This window comes from Lissotriton vulgaris, chromosome 5 (assembly GCF_964263255.1).
Source record: "Lissotriton vulgaris chromosome 5, aLisVul1.2, whole genome shotgun sequence".
Lineage (NCBI taxonomy): Eukaryota > Metazoa > Chordata > Amphibia > Caudata > Salamandridae > Lissotriton > Lissotriton vulgaris.
In genome coordinates, this window is record NC_141693.1 from 833,995,694 (window position 1) to 834,011,306 (window position 15,613).

The following is a 15,613-nucleotide window of genomic DNA, read 5'->3' on the forward strand; positions in this document are numbered from 1 at the left end:
CAAGTGACAAGCAAGACACCACATACATATGGCATAAGGGAGAGACAGACTTCTTCCTATCCTAAAAGCCCATTTTCAATTTTTCGTATACATGGATAACTCTTTCTCTTAGCTCTTCTTTAGTTCGGTCTAGCTAAGAAAAGAGATAAACAGACATTTCAGCTGTTAGTGACAAGACCCATGAAGAAGATATAAGATTTAGACTGGTTCAATTTTTATTTGTTTTCTATTTCAAACTGAAAGGTTTCTCTAAACACAGCTTCTCTCATGATAGCAGTTCTAAAAAGTACTTTGTGTTTGCTGAACAGTCCAAAGATTCCCCATTCCTTTACAACCTTGTCTTACTCAAGGAATTTAGAAATCACGATAGGGTCTTTGGCTCTACTTTGAATGCAATTTTTTATCTAGCACCTACAGGTAGAACAGTATGCCATAAAATATAAATCCTTTGCCTCCTAAAAGTGGCCTTCCATAATAGAACACTCAGACACAGGACTATTTGATGTGAAGACATACAGCAAGACTCTTCCTGAAATTGTATTCGTGTGGTGGGTGGGTGAGTCTTATATCTTCAATACCTTTGTCACATTTTAGCAAAGCATTGTCAGTGTTAGGACAAAAAACAAATGTCTATGTCCGAGAAAATATACCAAAATAATGTTTTACCTTCATTGCATGATGTAAACTCCAAGCATCATAATAGGTGGCTGGCATAAAAAGGGCAAGAATAAGTTCTTCCATGTTTCCACCTAACTCCGACTTCAGGTCTTTTATCAAATCCTGGTAAATTACAAAAGATTGTAAATATTAAAAAGTTTAAAATAAGTAGTTCAATTTAGCTCATCTCACTATAAGATAATTTAGAATAGGAGAAGTCAATTTTGTTTAGAATAGCAATATATCAAATACATCAGGTGATGAACTAGAAATGGCTTAGTTAAACGAATTGTAAGAAATAGTTGGATATTCATGTTTAGTTGCACAGGCTTCAATCTGTAAAAATCAAAAAGATGTTGAAAAACAATCACAATTGCTTGTGCTAAAACAATTACTATTCCCCAGGCAGTATATGCTCTCAATATCCGCAGACGTGTCTACTTAAACTTGCTTAAAAGTTGTTAAAATAAAAAAAGACCAAACATAATTCATCAGCTCCAAATATGTTAAATGTGTGCATGTGGGTGGACAAACCAAGTACATATATATATTTACTGTATGGACACCCAGGATAAAAATGATGAACAACTTTATGACACACACACAACTCATCTCTGACTTAACAGCAGGAAACATTCAATAGCACTGGTACCCGGGCTAAAAAGGGACACTAATGGCGATCTGACAGTATCTAGTTCTTAAGTAGACTAACAGAAAAGATGCGATGATGATGCCTTTTATGCCACATTCAGGCATATACACAAAGCGATGGTGGCCCCATTCAGACATATAAGCGAACTCTACCATGCCTAGGTATGCATAGACATTAAGTCAACTAAGTGATTACCCAGCAATGATTTTGTTACTTAACTAATCTTTATTACTCAAAAAAACAATTTTCTCGAACCTATGCTTACTTTATGAGGTGTCTAACCTTTACCCATGCAGTAGTAGTACGACAAAATCGGGTGAGGATGTAATTTGGTTACTACTGGGGGTGTTCTCTATATGAAGCCCAACCATCAAAATTAGTATTCCTAGTGGAACGGCCCACAGACTAATACCCATAGCAAAAGGCTATCTGTTCGGTTTATGGATGAATATGGGAGAGTAGAACTTTAGAACAATAACTGCACTGAAATAGTGAAAATGAACCAGTAGGTATTATTTTCCTTCTAGGGGATGGCCATGCAAAATACAAGGAATATAGCATATTCACATACATTCCCAATTATTCACAAACCTTTCCCATGGCAATTCCCACTCTGAAAACATTTATAAAGTCGCTCAATGGAAAGGATGTAATGCCTATTTTCAGGTTGAGAAATTGTAAGAAAGGTGTGGTGGAAGGAATTTATCATCAGGAAACTATTTTGCTCGGGATTTTTTTATAAAGTTCTTTCTATATGGATGTTTCCCTCTGACTTATTCACTTGAAAGTTGACGAGTAGGAGCACTCCTGGAAATGTAAGATAGTCGTATGTACAGAACTACTCGTGGGATGTTGATTAAACACTCACTAAATTATTGCGTTTGATCAATACAGGAGTATAGTCAGATACAGTAAGATCTCCTATACCCGCCTCTCCCACTTTATGTATCAAGGCTAGATAGAAGGATCATATTGATGCTGGAATATGCTAATTATAGGGGTAAAGAATGTGGAATCTGTCTCTGAGATGCATTCCTCACATAGGTCTACTGGTCCCAGTTCCATTGCCAGCTCTTTCATGTCCTTAGATATTTTAACAGCTTGCAGTTGAACTGCCTCTTCCTTCCCCTCCATTATAATTCTGTAGTCATCGAGGAGTAGAATCCCCTCTATTAACTCTGCAACAAGACTTTCCCTAGAAAATGGTCTTGACCATCAATGGGAGCATACAAGGTGGCAATTGTTACAAGCCTCCCTCATACCCTGTCTGTCACCATGACATCTTATCCTCCTATCCATTAAGGTTCCTAAAGTTTCAAAACTGAGGTAGTTTGGCAATTAGGATTGCTAACCTATACGTCCTCGAAGATGCATGGCAATGGACTTGAGTGCTGTATATAATGGATCAGAATTTATGAGTTTCTTGATCTCCCTTTTCAGATGCCAGAAAGGTATGCATCTTTGCCCTCCTAGCAGGGAAATTCAGCCCTTTGGAATTAAGCGATAAAATACAATATTGCAATTTAGAGTGGAAAAGCACCTCTTGGGTATACGTGGTATTCGGTTGCCCTATGTCTCAAGCATCTATCCCGCCTCCTCCTCCCATCAGCTCCTCCTCAGCATTCTGCAAACAATATTAAGGTAAAAACTCTATTAAGATACGATTCCACTGTTGATGCTGTATAGCGACCCGGCCCATCTTCATGGCCCAGCCCCAATATGTTTAGTTCAACAAGGTCAGAAGAAGGGGAGTCTGCATGCCTGGGTTTGGATATGTGCATATGAATGTTCTTTGTTGATTTCAAATGAACCCCATAGTCATTGTTCCTAACATGTTCTAGTGGGGTCTCAATAAGTCTATTGGACACTCTCCTATTTCTTCAACTGTCCTCTTCTCAATGAACAATGTATTTGCCTTTAGCTTATGGGTAGTTATTTACCCTCTCTGTTTTTAGGTCTAGAGCTTGTGTTGTCCACTTTCTCCTGTGATGTCATCTGTTTACCCAACGCCTTGAAGTCATTTTCTACTGTGTAGAAAGGGTGCATCCTGTTTAGAGCTTGGGAAATCATGCCACATGGGAATGGCCATCGAAATTGTATTTTGGCTTTAACCAAGGTATCAGTCAAGAGTCCAAGGTAACTTTTTTTATCCAGGAATGGCTGAACCAGATCCTGCAGTAGGATGGTTTGCCATTTTCAAAGGATACTGAGAAACTTTTTTCTAGACTCCATTAAAATCTTCTCCTTATGCGGGTAGGATGAAAGCTTTACAACAATGTCCCTATACGGTTTTCTCTGGGACCTGCTCAATGGGTTCTCTCTACTCGATTTTCGTTAAGTCACAGGACGTAGGCAAACACGACTGCACATAAACACACGTCAGATCCCTATGATTCCACAATCGCCTAACAAATTCTGCTGATGTTTCTCCTTGCCTTTCTCCATATTTTAGTTTACCATTTCCACTTGTGTTTCTAAGGTTCCATTTTGGGTGAGAGTCTGTTGTTTGAACACCCAATGTATTTAAAGTATCTATTGCTAGTGCCACCCAGGAGTTGATCTGATCAACATCCTCTTAATACGAAATTCCTGGCTTAAATCAGATTTCCATGGTTTACACAGGTCTTGAAGGCTGGATTTTAAGTGCCACTTCTTCAATCCTGGGTCTTCCCTCTTGGGCGCCATCTCGGTGCCTATGTCTGTCGCCGATGCTGGAGTATTAGTGTCTGCTGACTTGGTAGGTCCTAAGTAGACCACAATACGTTTTCCTTGTTTTTTTAGACAACTGTACTATTGGGCCTCTCAGCTGAATTGCTGGCTCTGAAGAGACTGGGAGGTCCCAGCCTTCCCAGTAGAGGTGGTGTTCATGGGATGAGAATCCATCCTGGACATGATTTAGGTGGGTCCATGCCCTGCTCCTTTCCAGAGCTTTCTAGAGTGGTGTACTTGGTGAGGAGGTTGGAACTGCACTGGACTGGATGCGATGGCAAGATTATTCTCCAGACCCCAGGTCTGGAGTGTCAGTTGGCTGGGTCAAGTGGCTAGCCTGGAGGTATTAAGTAAATGAGACTTTATAGGCATTTCTAGGCTAGGGGATGTGTAGCACGGGCCAACAAGCAGTCCTTAAAAAGTTATAAACTCACTTTAGCCTTCACTGATCCCAACTTTATAAGTTCTTACACCTTCACCATGCTTTGACGCCCAGCCGGGTTTTGGGGGGGGGGGGGGGAGGGGGGGGGGGTTGGAAGACACCCAAATTCAGCCCTATGGAAGCTAGGTTACTCATGGGGCTTCGGAACAGGGAAGCATTTCCTATGTTTACAAATCTTTAGCTATCATTTCTGTGGATCGCTTTTCTGCAGCGAGGGCTAAAAAGTAATCATGGTGGGTCCCCTGGTAGATAGCTAGCGGAGGGAAGCCATCATTGTAAAAGGCGCAAGTTATCGCCTCTAGGTTCCGCTTTATTCAATTGATATTCCTGCATAACACTTATCTGATGCTGCTGTGGTTATGAAGGGCAGGCACCCTTCCCCTGCATGTTCCTGCTGTGGTGAGGAGGAGCCTGTCCAATGATCAGAAACTACTGGGCAACTTTTTTCCGCTCCCTCTTTCACGTTCTAGAGCAGCCCACTGATCCATCACCGCGTCTAGCCCTTCTTGGTCTTCTGGAACATCTGGAGGGAAACGGGTGAATGGTCTCTAGTGTGACTGGGGACCCTGACTGCAAAAGGGGACATTCCCCAGAGGTGGAACTTGGAAAACCTACCAGTATTATTGGCATGGCGGAAGGTGAGTGAGGTGTGCACAAAATTGAAGGAGCCCATCTACGTGGCACGAGGATGTCCCCACAAATATAGGAAGATTTGGGGCCGGTGATGGAGCTATTAAAGATTGAAATGATATGCATGTTAACACTGTATGTGCGTTTTCTACTTCAGCTTTACTTGACTGCTTGTACTGTACTATTTACTGTTTTATGAAAAAATCAATCAAAATTATTTTATTAAAAATAAATATTGTGAATAGTATAACTGACGTCAAGCTCAGCTAACCCTAATTTGTAAGTTAGAAATGTAAGCCAGGTGAACAATTTATACCCAAGAATTTAATTTCTTTACATCCATCTGGAGAATCTCCTCAGTGTAGGGTATCTGATAGAGATCGTACTCTTCTTTATACCGCTCTATACAAACCTTTATGCCAAGGTACCATACTAGAATGCCTTTGATTACAATTATGCAAGTCGCAGCGGTTAGTGGATCAAATGCTTGAAAAGCCTCAAATGCTTAACAAAGGTTAGACTGCAATAATTAATGCTACTGCACACCAGAACCTTAGAAGGCCTAATCTTGAAGTCAGTTGAGGAAGGGGACTTTTAAAGAAATTCTGACGAGATAAAGGGAACGAAAAAAGTCTAGGGTCTCAAATTTTAAAGCCACATGGCATTCCAAGTGGAATAAATAATTCATAGGTACACTATAAAGAGAGCTTGATTGTATGATCATTTAATATCAAGGCTGGAACAATGCCACTGTCTTAGCTGCCACTTTAAAGGAAGTGACAACATATTATAAAATGCTACCCCACAGTAGGAACCAATATGGGAATTTGATATTCTCAATAAGGGAAACCTCTAGTGACTTAAAATCACATTCTGGGAGACGCGCAATCGCGCTAAACAAAATGGCCGCAGCCTAGAGAGCTCCGGCAAAACGGACCCTATTTTCCTAGTTTTTTTGCAGTTTTCCTGTCAACAACACGGCAAAATTGCAATTCTCCTTGGATTAAAGGCATTACCTGCTTGTTTTGGTGCCTATTAGCGAATTTCTTCAGTGGTGCATAATTTTTTATCGATCCTGCTCCTGCTCCCAGCCCTGCTTCCAGGAAGAGCCAGGTCAGTCAGGCAGAGGGGAGGAGCTATCTCCAGGAAAGGGCCTGGCTTTGGCCTAACCACACCAATAGCTCATTTTAGCTGCTGCACCTGCTTCATTGAAGATTTCCTTTTGCTGCTTTATATCTTTAAGCATTTTACCCATTTTCTCATCAAATTCTTTGACTTTCATTGCATTGTTGAAATGAAAAATAAAAATTCTATGCCTTCTAAAAGAAAACAACAAGTTTCTCCTCCTCCAATTAAATCTAAAGCGATTGATTCAACCGAACCCTCATTATCTTTGATTTTGGAAGAAATTCAAGCTCTTCGTAGTAATACAGACTCCATTGCCTCAGAAATAAAAAATGTTAGAAAAGATATGGCAAGTTTATCGATGAAAATCTCTGATAATACCATTAAAATTCAAGATAATAAGACCAAACTGGACTCTATTCTTCCACTGGTTGCCAAAATATCTCCGATATCCAAACAACTTCTTGACATGGAAAACCGTAATAGGCAATATAATCTACACATTTTCCATTTACCGGAGGAGGTAGAAGGTGATAATTGCAGACTGTATTTAGAAAATTTGATTCCAGGTCTTTTACAAATCAAATGTTTGGAAAAATTTGAGATTGACAAAGCCCATAGGATTCCTTCACATCGCAATCCTAAGCTTTCTAAGCCTTGTCAAATGATTTTTAAAGTTCTGCGTCACCACCATTTCGTTTTGATACGCAAAGCTGCAAGGGAGATCCCCTGCTTTATGGTGAATTGGGAATAAAATGTTTATACACCAAGACATTGCAAAGGAGACTGTTGCTATTCGCAAAGAATTTTTTGCTCAGCGTCCCAAATTGAGAACTCTTGGGTTCAAATATGGTCTTTTTGACCCTTCAATTAAGCGCATCTGGAACGACAACTACTCTAAAACCTTTCAGCGCCCCGAGGACTTACGTCACTTCCTAGATCAACAACTGCACCATTCCATGGATATTCATGATTCAAATACTTGAATTTAGCCATTTTATTGTATCCTGACAAAGTTAATGTGTTTTTTTTAATATACATCGGGCTCCAGCGGTTTCGGTCATCCTTGTAGAGCGCATGTGCGTTTCTTTCTTGATATTCATGTACTCTGTTTGTTTTTTTCCCCCTGTTTTCTTTTCTTCCTATTATTTCAAATCTAGAGTTACTGTTTTTCTTCTATTTCTCAACTATGCTTTTTTCACCTTTTCTTGTTCTACTGCTTTCTTCCTTTACTCTTTTCTTCATAATGGCTAGTGTTCACAATATTAAAGTTGTTTCTCTAAATGTAAAAGGTTTGAGGCACCCTGTTAAAGGTACCAAAATTTTGGATTATTTAGGAAGTTGTAAAGCAGATATTTGTTTTGTTCAAGAGACTCGCATTGAAGACAAAATATTACATCATATGAAAAAGAAGTGGGTTGATACTATTGTATCGTCTCCTGCTAGGCACGAAAAATGGTGTTGCTATCTTTTGAGCGAAAAAATTACATTGTCAAGTTTTAACTAAAATTCAGATTCAGAGGGTAGATATGTAATAGTTCAAATTAAAATTCATGATTCAACTTTATTTCTGCTTAATATTTATGGTCCTACTGCTGATGACCCTACTTTTTGGTCTAATATTACTACATAAGTTTTAAAGTTGGGTACAGTTCCATTGATTGTTGGAGGTGATTTTAATGTTATTGCTGACCCATTATTAGATAGGTTGTCTAGTATCAAATTTCGCCCCCCTAAGGTTTTTCATGCTTTTAAATCCTTTATTCATTCTACCAAGTTAGCTGACATTTGGAGACTGCACTTCTCTACTGATAAAGGTTTTACCTTTTTTTCCAATCCCCATAATTCACATTCCAGAATTTATTATTTTTTACATTCTACGCCACTTATTCAATTTGCAACTAACCCGATCATTGGTAATATTTACATATCTGATCATGCTTTGATTTCCTTTGTTTTAAACATATCCTCCTCTTTTACTAAGCAAACCAGATGGCGTATGAATACCGGTATTGTTCTTAATGAGCAGAATAAGCCGAAACTATTAAAAGCCATTCAAGATTATTTTTTGTTTAATCTGGAAAACTCCACTTCTGTAGTCAACAGATGGGATGCCTTTAAAGCATATATTAGAGGTGCTACAATTTCTATTATGGCCTACGAGAACAAGTCCTTTATAATGCCAATATAAAACACCTGGAGCAGCAAATAGCGAAATTTGAACGGTTATTTATTACATCCAATAATCCTCAATACCGAGTTGAACTACAAAAGCTTTGTTATGAATTTAATTCTATCCTTAGTAAAAGAGCTGGTATCCAACTATCTAAATCTAATGCAAAATTTCATTTCAATGTCAATAGGTCTGGGAAACTCCTTGCGAATTATCTACGTATCAAAAGAGATAAAACACAGATTACCTCTATTCATGGTCCTCAAGGCAAGATTGCTATATCCCATAATGATATTGTCAAAGAATTTCTGGATTTTTACTCCAATCTATATAACAAGCCAGATTTTCATGATAGTTCATTAATTGATGCTTTTTTTAAATTCTTGTGATTTGCCCAAAATTTCGCAATCCGATAGACTCGGATTAGACTTACCCATTTCTAATGATGACATTTTAGCTGCCATAAAATCGCTTCAAAAAAAGAAGTTTCCAGGACCTGATGGTATTCCAGCTGAATTTTATAAGGAATTCCAGTCTTATCTTTTGCCATACTTATTTCAACTTTTTACTTTTTTCGGTTCCTTTGGGACTGTTTCAGGTTCTTTTGCTGATGCTTTGATTATTGTACTTCCTAAAGCTGATAAAGACCCCACCCTTGTCTCAAATTATCGTCCTATATCCCTAATTAATCAAGACTGTAAATTATATGCCTCTAGGTTAGCCCCTGTACTTCACTCTATTATCCACCCAGATCAGTCAGGATTCATGAAGAATAGATATTCTGCTAACAATACGAGAACCTGATTACATTTAATTGAACAAAGTACTACCTTACTAGCTCCTTCTGGAATTATGAATTTAGATGCAGAAAAAGCCTTTGATAAACTTCATTGATAATTTTTATTCCAGACTTTATTATACTTTAATTTTGGTCCTTCGTTTATTCGTATGATTTCTGCCTTGTATTTTGCTCCCACTGCTCGTTTATTTATAAATGGTCAAATATCCACTCAATTTCCCATTTTTAGAGGAACGCGGCACGGTTGCCCCCTTTCCCCACTTTTATTTCTCCTGGGGATTGAACCTTTCCTTAAATCATATAAGAAATTGTGAGGCTATAAAAAGTATTACGATAAATGATGTTACTCTTAAAACTTTAGCCTATGCTGATGATGTGTTATTTATCAGTGATCCAATTTCCTCAATCCCATATTTACTGGATATTATTACCAAATATTCCACAGTATCAGGCTACAAACTTAATGCTAATAAAACAGAATGTTTCCCCTTAAATGTCTTTTGTACCCCTGACATGTTACCTATGGCAGATATTATTTGGCAAACAAATACATTAAAATATCTTGGTATTTTGTTTTCGTCGTCCATTTCAACAACATTAAAATTAAACAGTACTTTTATTATTGATTATATTAAGAATAAAACATCTAAATGGTCTTCCCTGCATCTCGCTTGGTGGGGGAGAATGGAATCTATTAAAATGACTATTGCCCTTAAAAATTTGTATTCCTTTGCTATGATCCCTACTCTGTTTCCACTAAAAGTCTATAAAGTTGTTGATAAAATATTATCTAAATTTCTCTGGAATAATAAACTACCTCAAATTTGTTATAAAAAACTAAAATTCCAAAATCCCATGCAGGTTTCGGCCTACCTGACTTTCTTTTATATCATAAAGCGTTTATATTGAAACAAAGTTCGCTCTGGTTTACTTCTTCCTCCTTCCTTAGACCTCCAATTTGGTTTAATATAGAAAAATCGATTGTTCATCCTTTCCGATTACCCACCTTGCTTTCTAGGTCTCATAAATCTACAGTTATACATCGCTCTGTTATTATCAAATCTTCAAAATTAATATTTCATGATTTAGACTCAAATTTTGCTTCTATGAATGCTACTACTGATTTATCACTATGGAGTAGTTCTGTTATTACATTGAATAGAAATGTTAATTTTTGGAATTCATGGATTAAGGCTGGTATATTTTATCTTAAAGATTTATTTTGTGATAATGCTTTTATTCCTTTTGACATTTTACAATCAAAGTTTCAGTTACCTAATATTGACTTTATTAAATATCAGTCTTTATGTAATTCAATTTTGGACTTATTCCCGCATGGTATCCCTTCTACTGTTGCAACAGTAGATTTGGTAATTTATATTCAAGCTGTATCTGCATCTTCCAATGCAGTATCCATTTTGTATAAACAATTAGCTACTTCGATAGGTACCAATCTTAATGCAATTTCAATCTTTTGTAATAATGAACTTTCCCTTTCTCCATCCACTGACTCTTGGAAAGTTACTTGACTTAATAGTATTGCTGTTTGGCTACCTGTGTCTCTCTATCAGACAAATGCATATATCCTGTTCAATTCTTTATGGACCCCATTACGTCTATTCCGTGCTAAATTACTCTCATCTGATATTTGTTGCCATTGTAAAGTTCATTCTGGGTCCCTACAACATATGTTATTTGAATGCTCCTTAATTTCACAATTTTGGTTTGAAGTTTGGGAAATTATGCAAAAAATATTACCTATTCAAGATATTCTTTCATACAAATTGTTAATTTGTAAATCAATTGCTCTTGTACATCATCTCAATCACTCAGAAGAAAAATTGTTTAATTTCTTAATTTCAGTTGCTTTAAAATCAATCACTTTTTGTTGGAAAGATGCTTCATCTTTATCTGTTCACGCTTTGTGGTCCTGGATCGTTTTTACAAGAAGATGTGCACAATTATCCCTACATGGAATTAATCATAACTCTCATTCTTATCAGTCCTTTTGTTCACCTATTGATTCATATTTGTTACTATAAAAGTATTCTCCACTATTTATCATGTTTAATATTGTAATTTTTGTATTTGCACTGTTTGTATGTTATTAGTAACTCTAATTTATATGAGATGATATAATATGTTTACTCCCTTCCCTTTCTCCTTACCCTTCTACTACTATTCTTTTCTCTTTTTATGGACTATAATTTCTTGAAATATAATGACCCATTCTGTTTTTTGCTATTAATTTACATTTATCAATTGTTTAGGTATTATTGACCATACTATAAATGTTTTTGTATTGTCTATTTATGTCATTTATTCATAAAAAATTGAATAAAATTTCGGAACCTAAAATAACATCCTAGTCTGGAAGGTTTCGTTTCGGATCGAAGTGTCAGGGTTGGAATCATTGCACCCGTTCAAGATGAAGCATGATGGCAACGGGTGTAACAGAGGAGAACCCAGTAGAGCTGGATTTGTACTGAATCACAAGAATGTTTTTGCAGGGAGGGGGGTGGGGGGGGGGGGGGGGTAGGGGTTGTGTTACAAAGCCTTCTCCAAAGTGCTATTCACCAATCTTCCTCCCAATTAATTCCGAATTACAGGGTAATTCTATAGAACAGTAGCGGTCAGCCACAAGGATGATCACAGATGGAGGTGAGCTTAAAATCAATTGCGGAATTGAGGTTCATAGGCTTTGCTATTAAATTAATAAAGGGTAAACTACCTTGGGCAATAACTGGGGTTGGTGGGCGTAGGCCTTAAGACAAAGGTGCCACTTCATTATCACACCTGGTACTGATCAGTATTCCTAGTGTCATTCAAGGCTTCTCAATTGACAAGTACCACCTCCATATGAGAGTTCTTCCTCTGCTGACAGAAAGCAAGCAATTGACAATGTCCTTCATTTTCTGACTGCCTATCAAATTTTCAGCTGATGCACGTGTTGCATTTTCCTCTTTATATCCATCATATTTCATGTATTCATAAGCATATTTCTCATTTATAACCAAGATTCAGTATTATACTAAAGGTTCCATAAATATTCCAATGGGCTAAGAATGATACCCTGAATTACTGCCAGTGGTTAAGACGTTTTGCAAGTATGCCTTCTATGATGAAGCGTGCTTGATGTGATGACTAAGGTGGCCAAGGACATGCCCGGACGTGGGTTCCTTGCTCACTGTGTCACAGGATTCACACTATACCATACTTACAAAGCCTAACAAGGCCGAAAACCGGTCTGAGGGTTTTCATGTTCCCTTCTGAAGGAGTCCACGTCTGGTAGTTTCTGATGAACTATTCCAATGAGGAACATGGTCAAAATTGAGCTGCATAACGTGAGCATTTGGCTGGAGTGGCACAACTGCCCAAAAATGATCGGTTGGACTGCTACCCCAAGCAATTGGCAGTGGTTACACTTATTGCAAGCATTCCTCCCATCACCTTTTGTATGGCGGAGGTCAGATGTGTTTGCCTGTTTCGTCGATGTTAAGACGGCATTTTATGGAACTGTCCAAAAAGGCCCTCAACTAAATCAGAGTCCTTAAGTGTCAAACTGCAAAGGTTAAGAGTCATTCATGTCCTTTGCAGTGATACCTGGGGCACAGGTTGACCTTTTCTTGATGGAACTTGCTGTTTGCTTCTGGGTCCCATCTATTTTGCCACAGGGTTTCAACTCTGCATTCGTGCACGAGGACGCTTCAGAAAGCAAGAGTGAATATCTGCACTGCTCTCAACGACGCTTTTTGACCATTAGTTCCTGATTACCGTCACAACTGTCGCACCTGACATGTTCAATCACTGTAGGGTTACAGTTTATTGGGTGAGATGAATAGCACCTACCTTAAATTACTGCCTGCACGATGGGGCAAAACATGCAGATTTTTTGCGACTACAAAAGCAAAATCCATATTTACTGTTATCTATCATGTATTTTTACCCCCTGTGAATTTCAGCACATTTAATCTCCCGAAATTACATGGGAGAAATGAGGGTGTGTGGTGCTAATCACATAAATCATTATTGCAACACAATGCAACAGGAGATACTGCGCATATAGCAATACTTGAGGACAATTGTAATCGAAGCCTTCAAGAGGGCTAAAATATCCTGGGAGATTAAGATAGGACTTCTGGTTATGCTGCAAAGGGGGATAGGTTTGAGGGTCAATGATTCAACATATGACCTGTTCTACACAGGTTTCTCTTTTTTTTGCTCTATATTGGATATCCTGCCTTTGTCTCCTCTTCCCTTAGCGCACTGCAGGCAGTGAGATAGGGGCACAAAACCAAATTAGTGCAGGCAAGTACCGCTTTGCAAACCGATAATTAGGAGCAGGACCTATAAGACTTGCTGGTGGGTAGGGATTGATGGTTGTGGGTCTGGCCTTGCTCGGCGCTGGTGCCAAAGAGCATCTGTAGCCACAGACCATGCAGCCTGCAGCAGTCCTGGCATCTTGCTCTTACTTGACAGACCTCTCTAAACGCCGAGCTGTAGCTCTAAAGATACCCATGCTGGCTCTGCACACACTTGTATTAGGTAGCGAGAGAAAGCCAACTGACCCCTCGGTTGTGCAAACACAACACTGGCAGGGGATTTATCTTTCCGAAGTTGATAAATGGGGAATTAATACATTGGTTAATACATTCAACACACCAACATTTCAGCAGCTATATTATTATTGCACCTTCTCTGGGAATCCAGTTATGAATGAGGGACTTTGGGGTCTTCGGTTTGACTAATTGCTAAAGTAAAGTAACATGGCACTATCCATTATGTTGTAGCACATGTTCGGCTATGCTACAATGAGTGCATCTGCATTAAGTGTTCTCTTTGCCAAAGAGTTTGAAGTACTTATCTTCTCCACCAACATAGCCAGTGACCAGTAAGATGGCTTTGTTAGTCAATGCATCAGATGCAGAAATCTGTTCTGTGCCTATATATGCATTCAAGTTCAATACATGAGCACCATGTTATATTAACATAACCATTATTACAGTATTTTGAGACTATCATTAAAAGGCGCTATATGAAAAGGCTTGGAAAAGTCTTGGAAATTTTGCTTGCTTCCAATCTAGTGCGTGTAGTACTCGTGACCCAGCCCCTCTCTCTTGCAGTGTCCCTTCCAAGATTCAATCCTAGAATTTACTTTGTTTTATTTACACAAGTGAAAACGTTTATGGCATGTATGCCGAAATAAAGTTTTTATGAATATGAATAATATATGGTACCACTGAGAGACTGTCTAAAAAATTCAGGTGTCACATTTTACCAGTATCCCATTGACATCAAACGTAACTGAAAATCTCTTCCTTTTCGGATACTTATGTTCTGAAAAATTGCCTTTCAAAACTTCATGACTGGATGTAAAACAACTTCCTAAAACTTAAACGGTCTCCAGGGATGCAGGACTTCAAGAAAAGATAGTCTACATTCCGACCAGTTAGACGGAGACCGCGATGATCGGGATTGTGTTAAATTCCAAGCATAGGTAACTGGGCGAGTGCGAATCCCACTGGAAGGGGGCAAGTAATTGCAGATCAGGTAAATCCTAGAGGGGGGGGGGAAATCGAAAGATTCAGCACCTGAGATTTGGCCATATTCATTTAGAATCTATCAAAGGATCGAAGAAGAGATACTAATGTAGGCAGTGAGGTACTAGGGGCGATCAGTGTAAGAAAAAGGCCATTGGAAAAATAAGACAATCTTGTTTTCTAGGCCGCCAAATGGGATGCCCTTGAGATCTGCAATTTGGTGTATGGCTATGACCAGTGGATCCACCACCAGGGCGAAAAGGAGAGATCGGACAGCCTTGCCTGGTGCGCCTGTGTATGTGTATGGGTGGAGAGAGTTGGCCGTTAACTCAAATCTGTGCTGTGGGGTCAGAGTAAGATGCCATGATCCGGGATATCATACTCTGGCCCTGGCAGATTTTGTGCAGAACTGCACGTAGAAAGACCCAGCCAACCAGGTAGAAGGCTTTTTCTGCGTTTAAGGAAAGCAAGCATGCAGGCATATCCCGGCGGTGGATCTTCTCGACTAGGTTGGCTACCCAATGTATATTGTCCGCACCTTGGCACTGGCGTATAAACCCAACCTGATCTAGATCAAGCAGGTCGGGCAGATATGGTTCCAGGCGGTTTGCCAGGATTTTAGAATAACTCTTGGCATCAGTGTTTAGCAGGGCAATGGACAATAAGATGCACACAAGGAAGGGTCCTTTCCTGATTTAGGGATAAGAGCTATTTCCACCAAAGACATGGTGGGGGTGAGCCCTGTAACTTCAGTGAAAAAATTAAAAAGACTTGATAAGTGATCATGTAGCTGGAGCAAGAACATGCAATAGAATGAGATTGAAAAGCCACATGGTGCAGGGGTTTTGCCTACTAGCAGGTCTTTAAGTGCATGCTACAGTTCGTC

General features: G+C 38.8%; 1 protein-coding gene across 2 annotated transcripts in view; it reads right to left on the reverse strand.

Moving 5' to 3' along the window:
- The window catches only part of ANXA7 (annexin A7), a 453,711-nt gene that overhangs the window by 156,893 nt on the left and 281,205 nt on the right, over window positions 1-15,613 (reverse strand). For both annotated transcript variants that reach the window (XM_086922337.1, XM_086922336.1), the window contains exon 8: window positions 667-780. In XM_086922337.1, coding sequence (XP_086778463.1) covers window positions 667-780 — 114 coding nt within the window. The remainder of the gene's footprint in view (window positions 1-666; window positions 781-15,613) is intronic.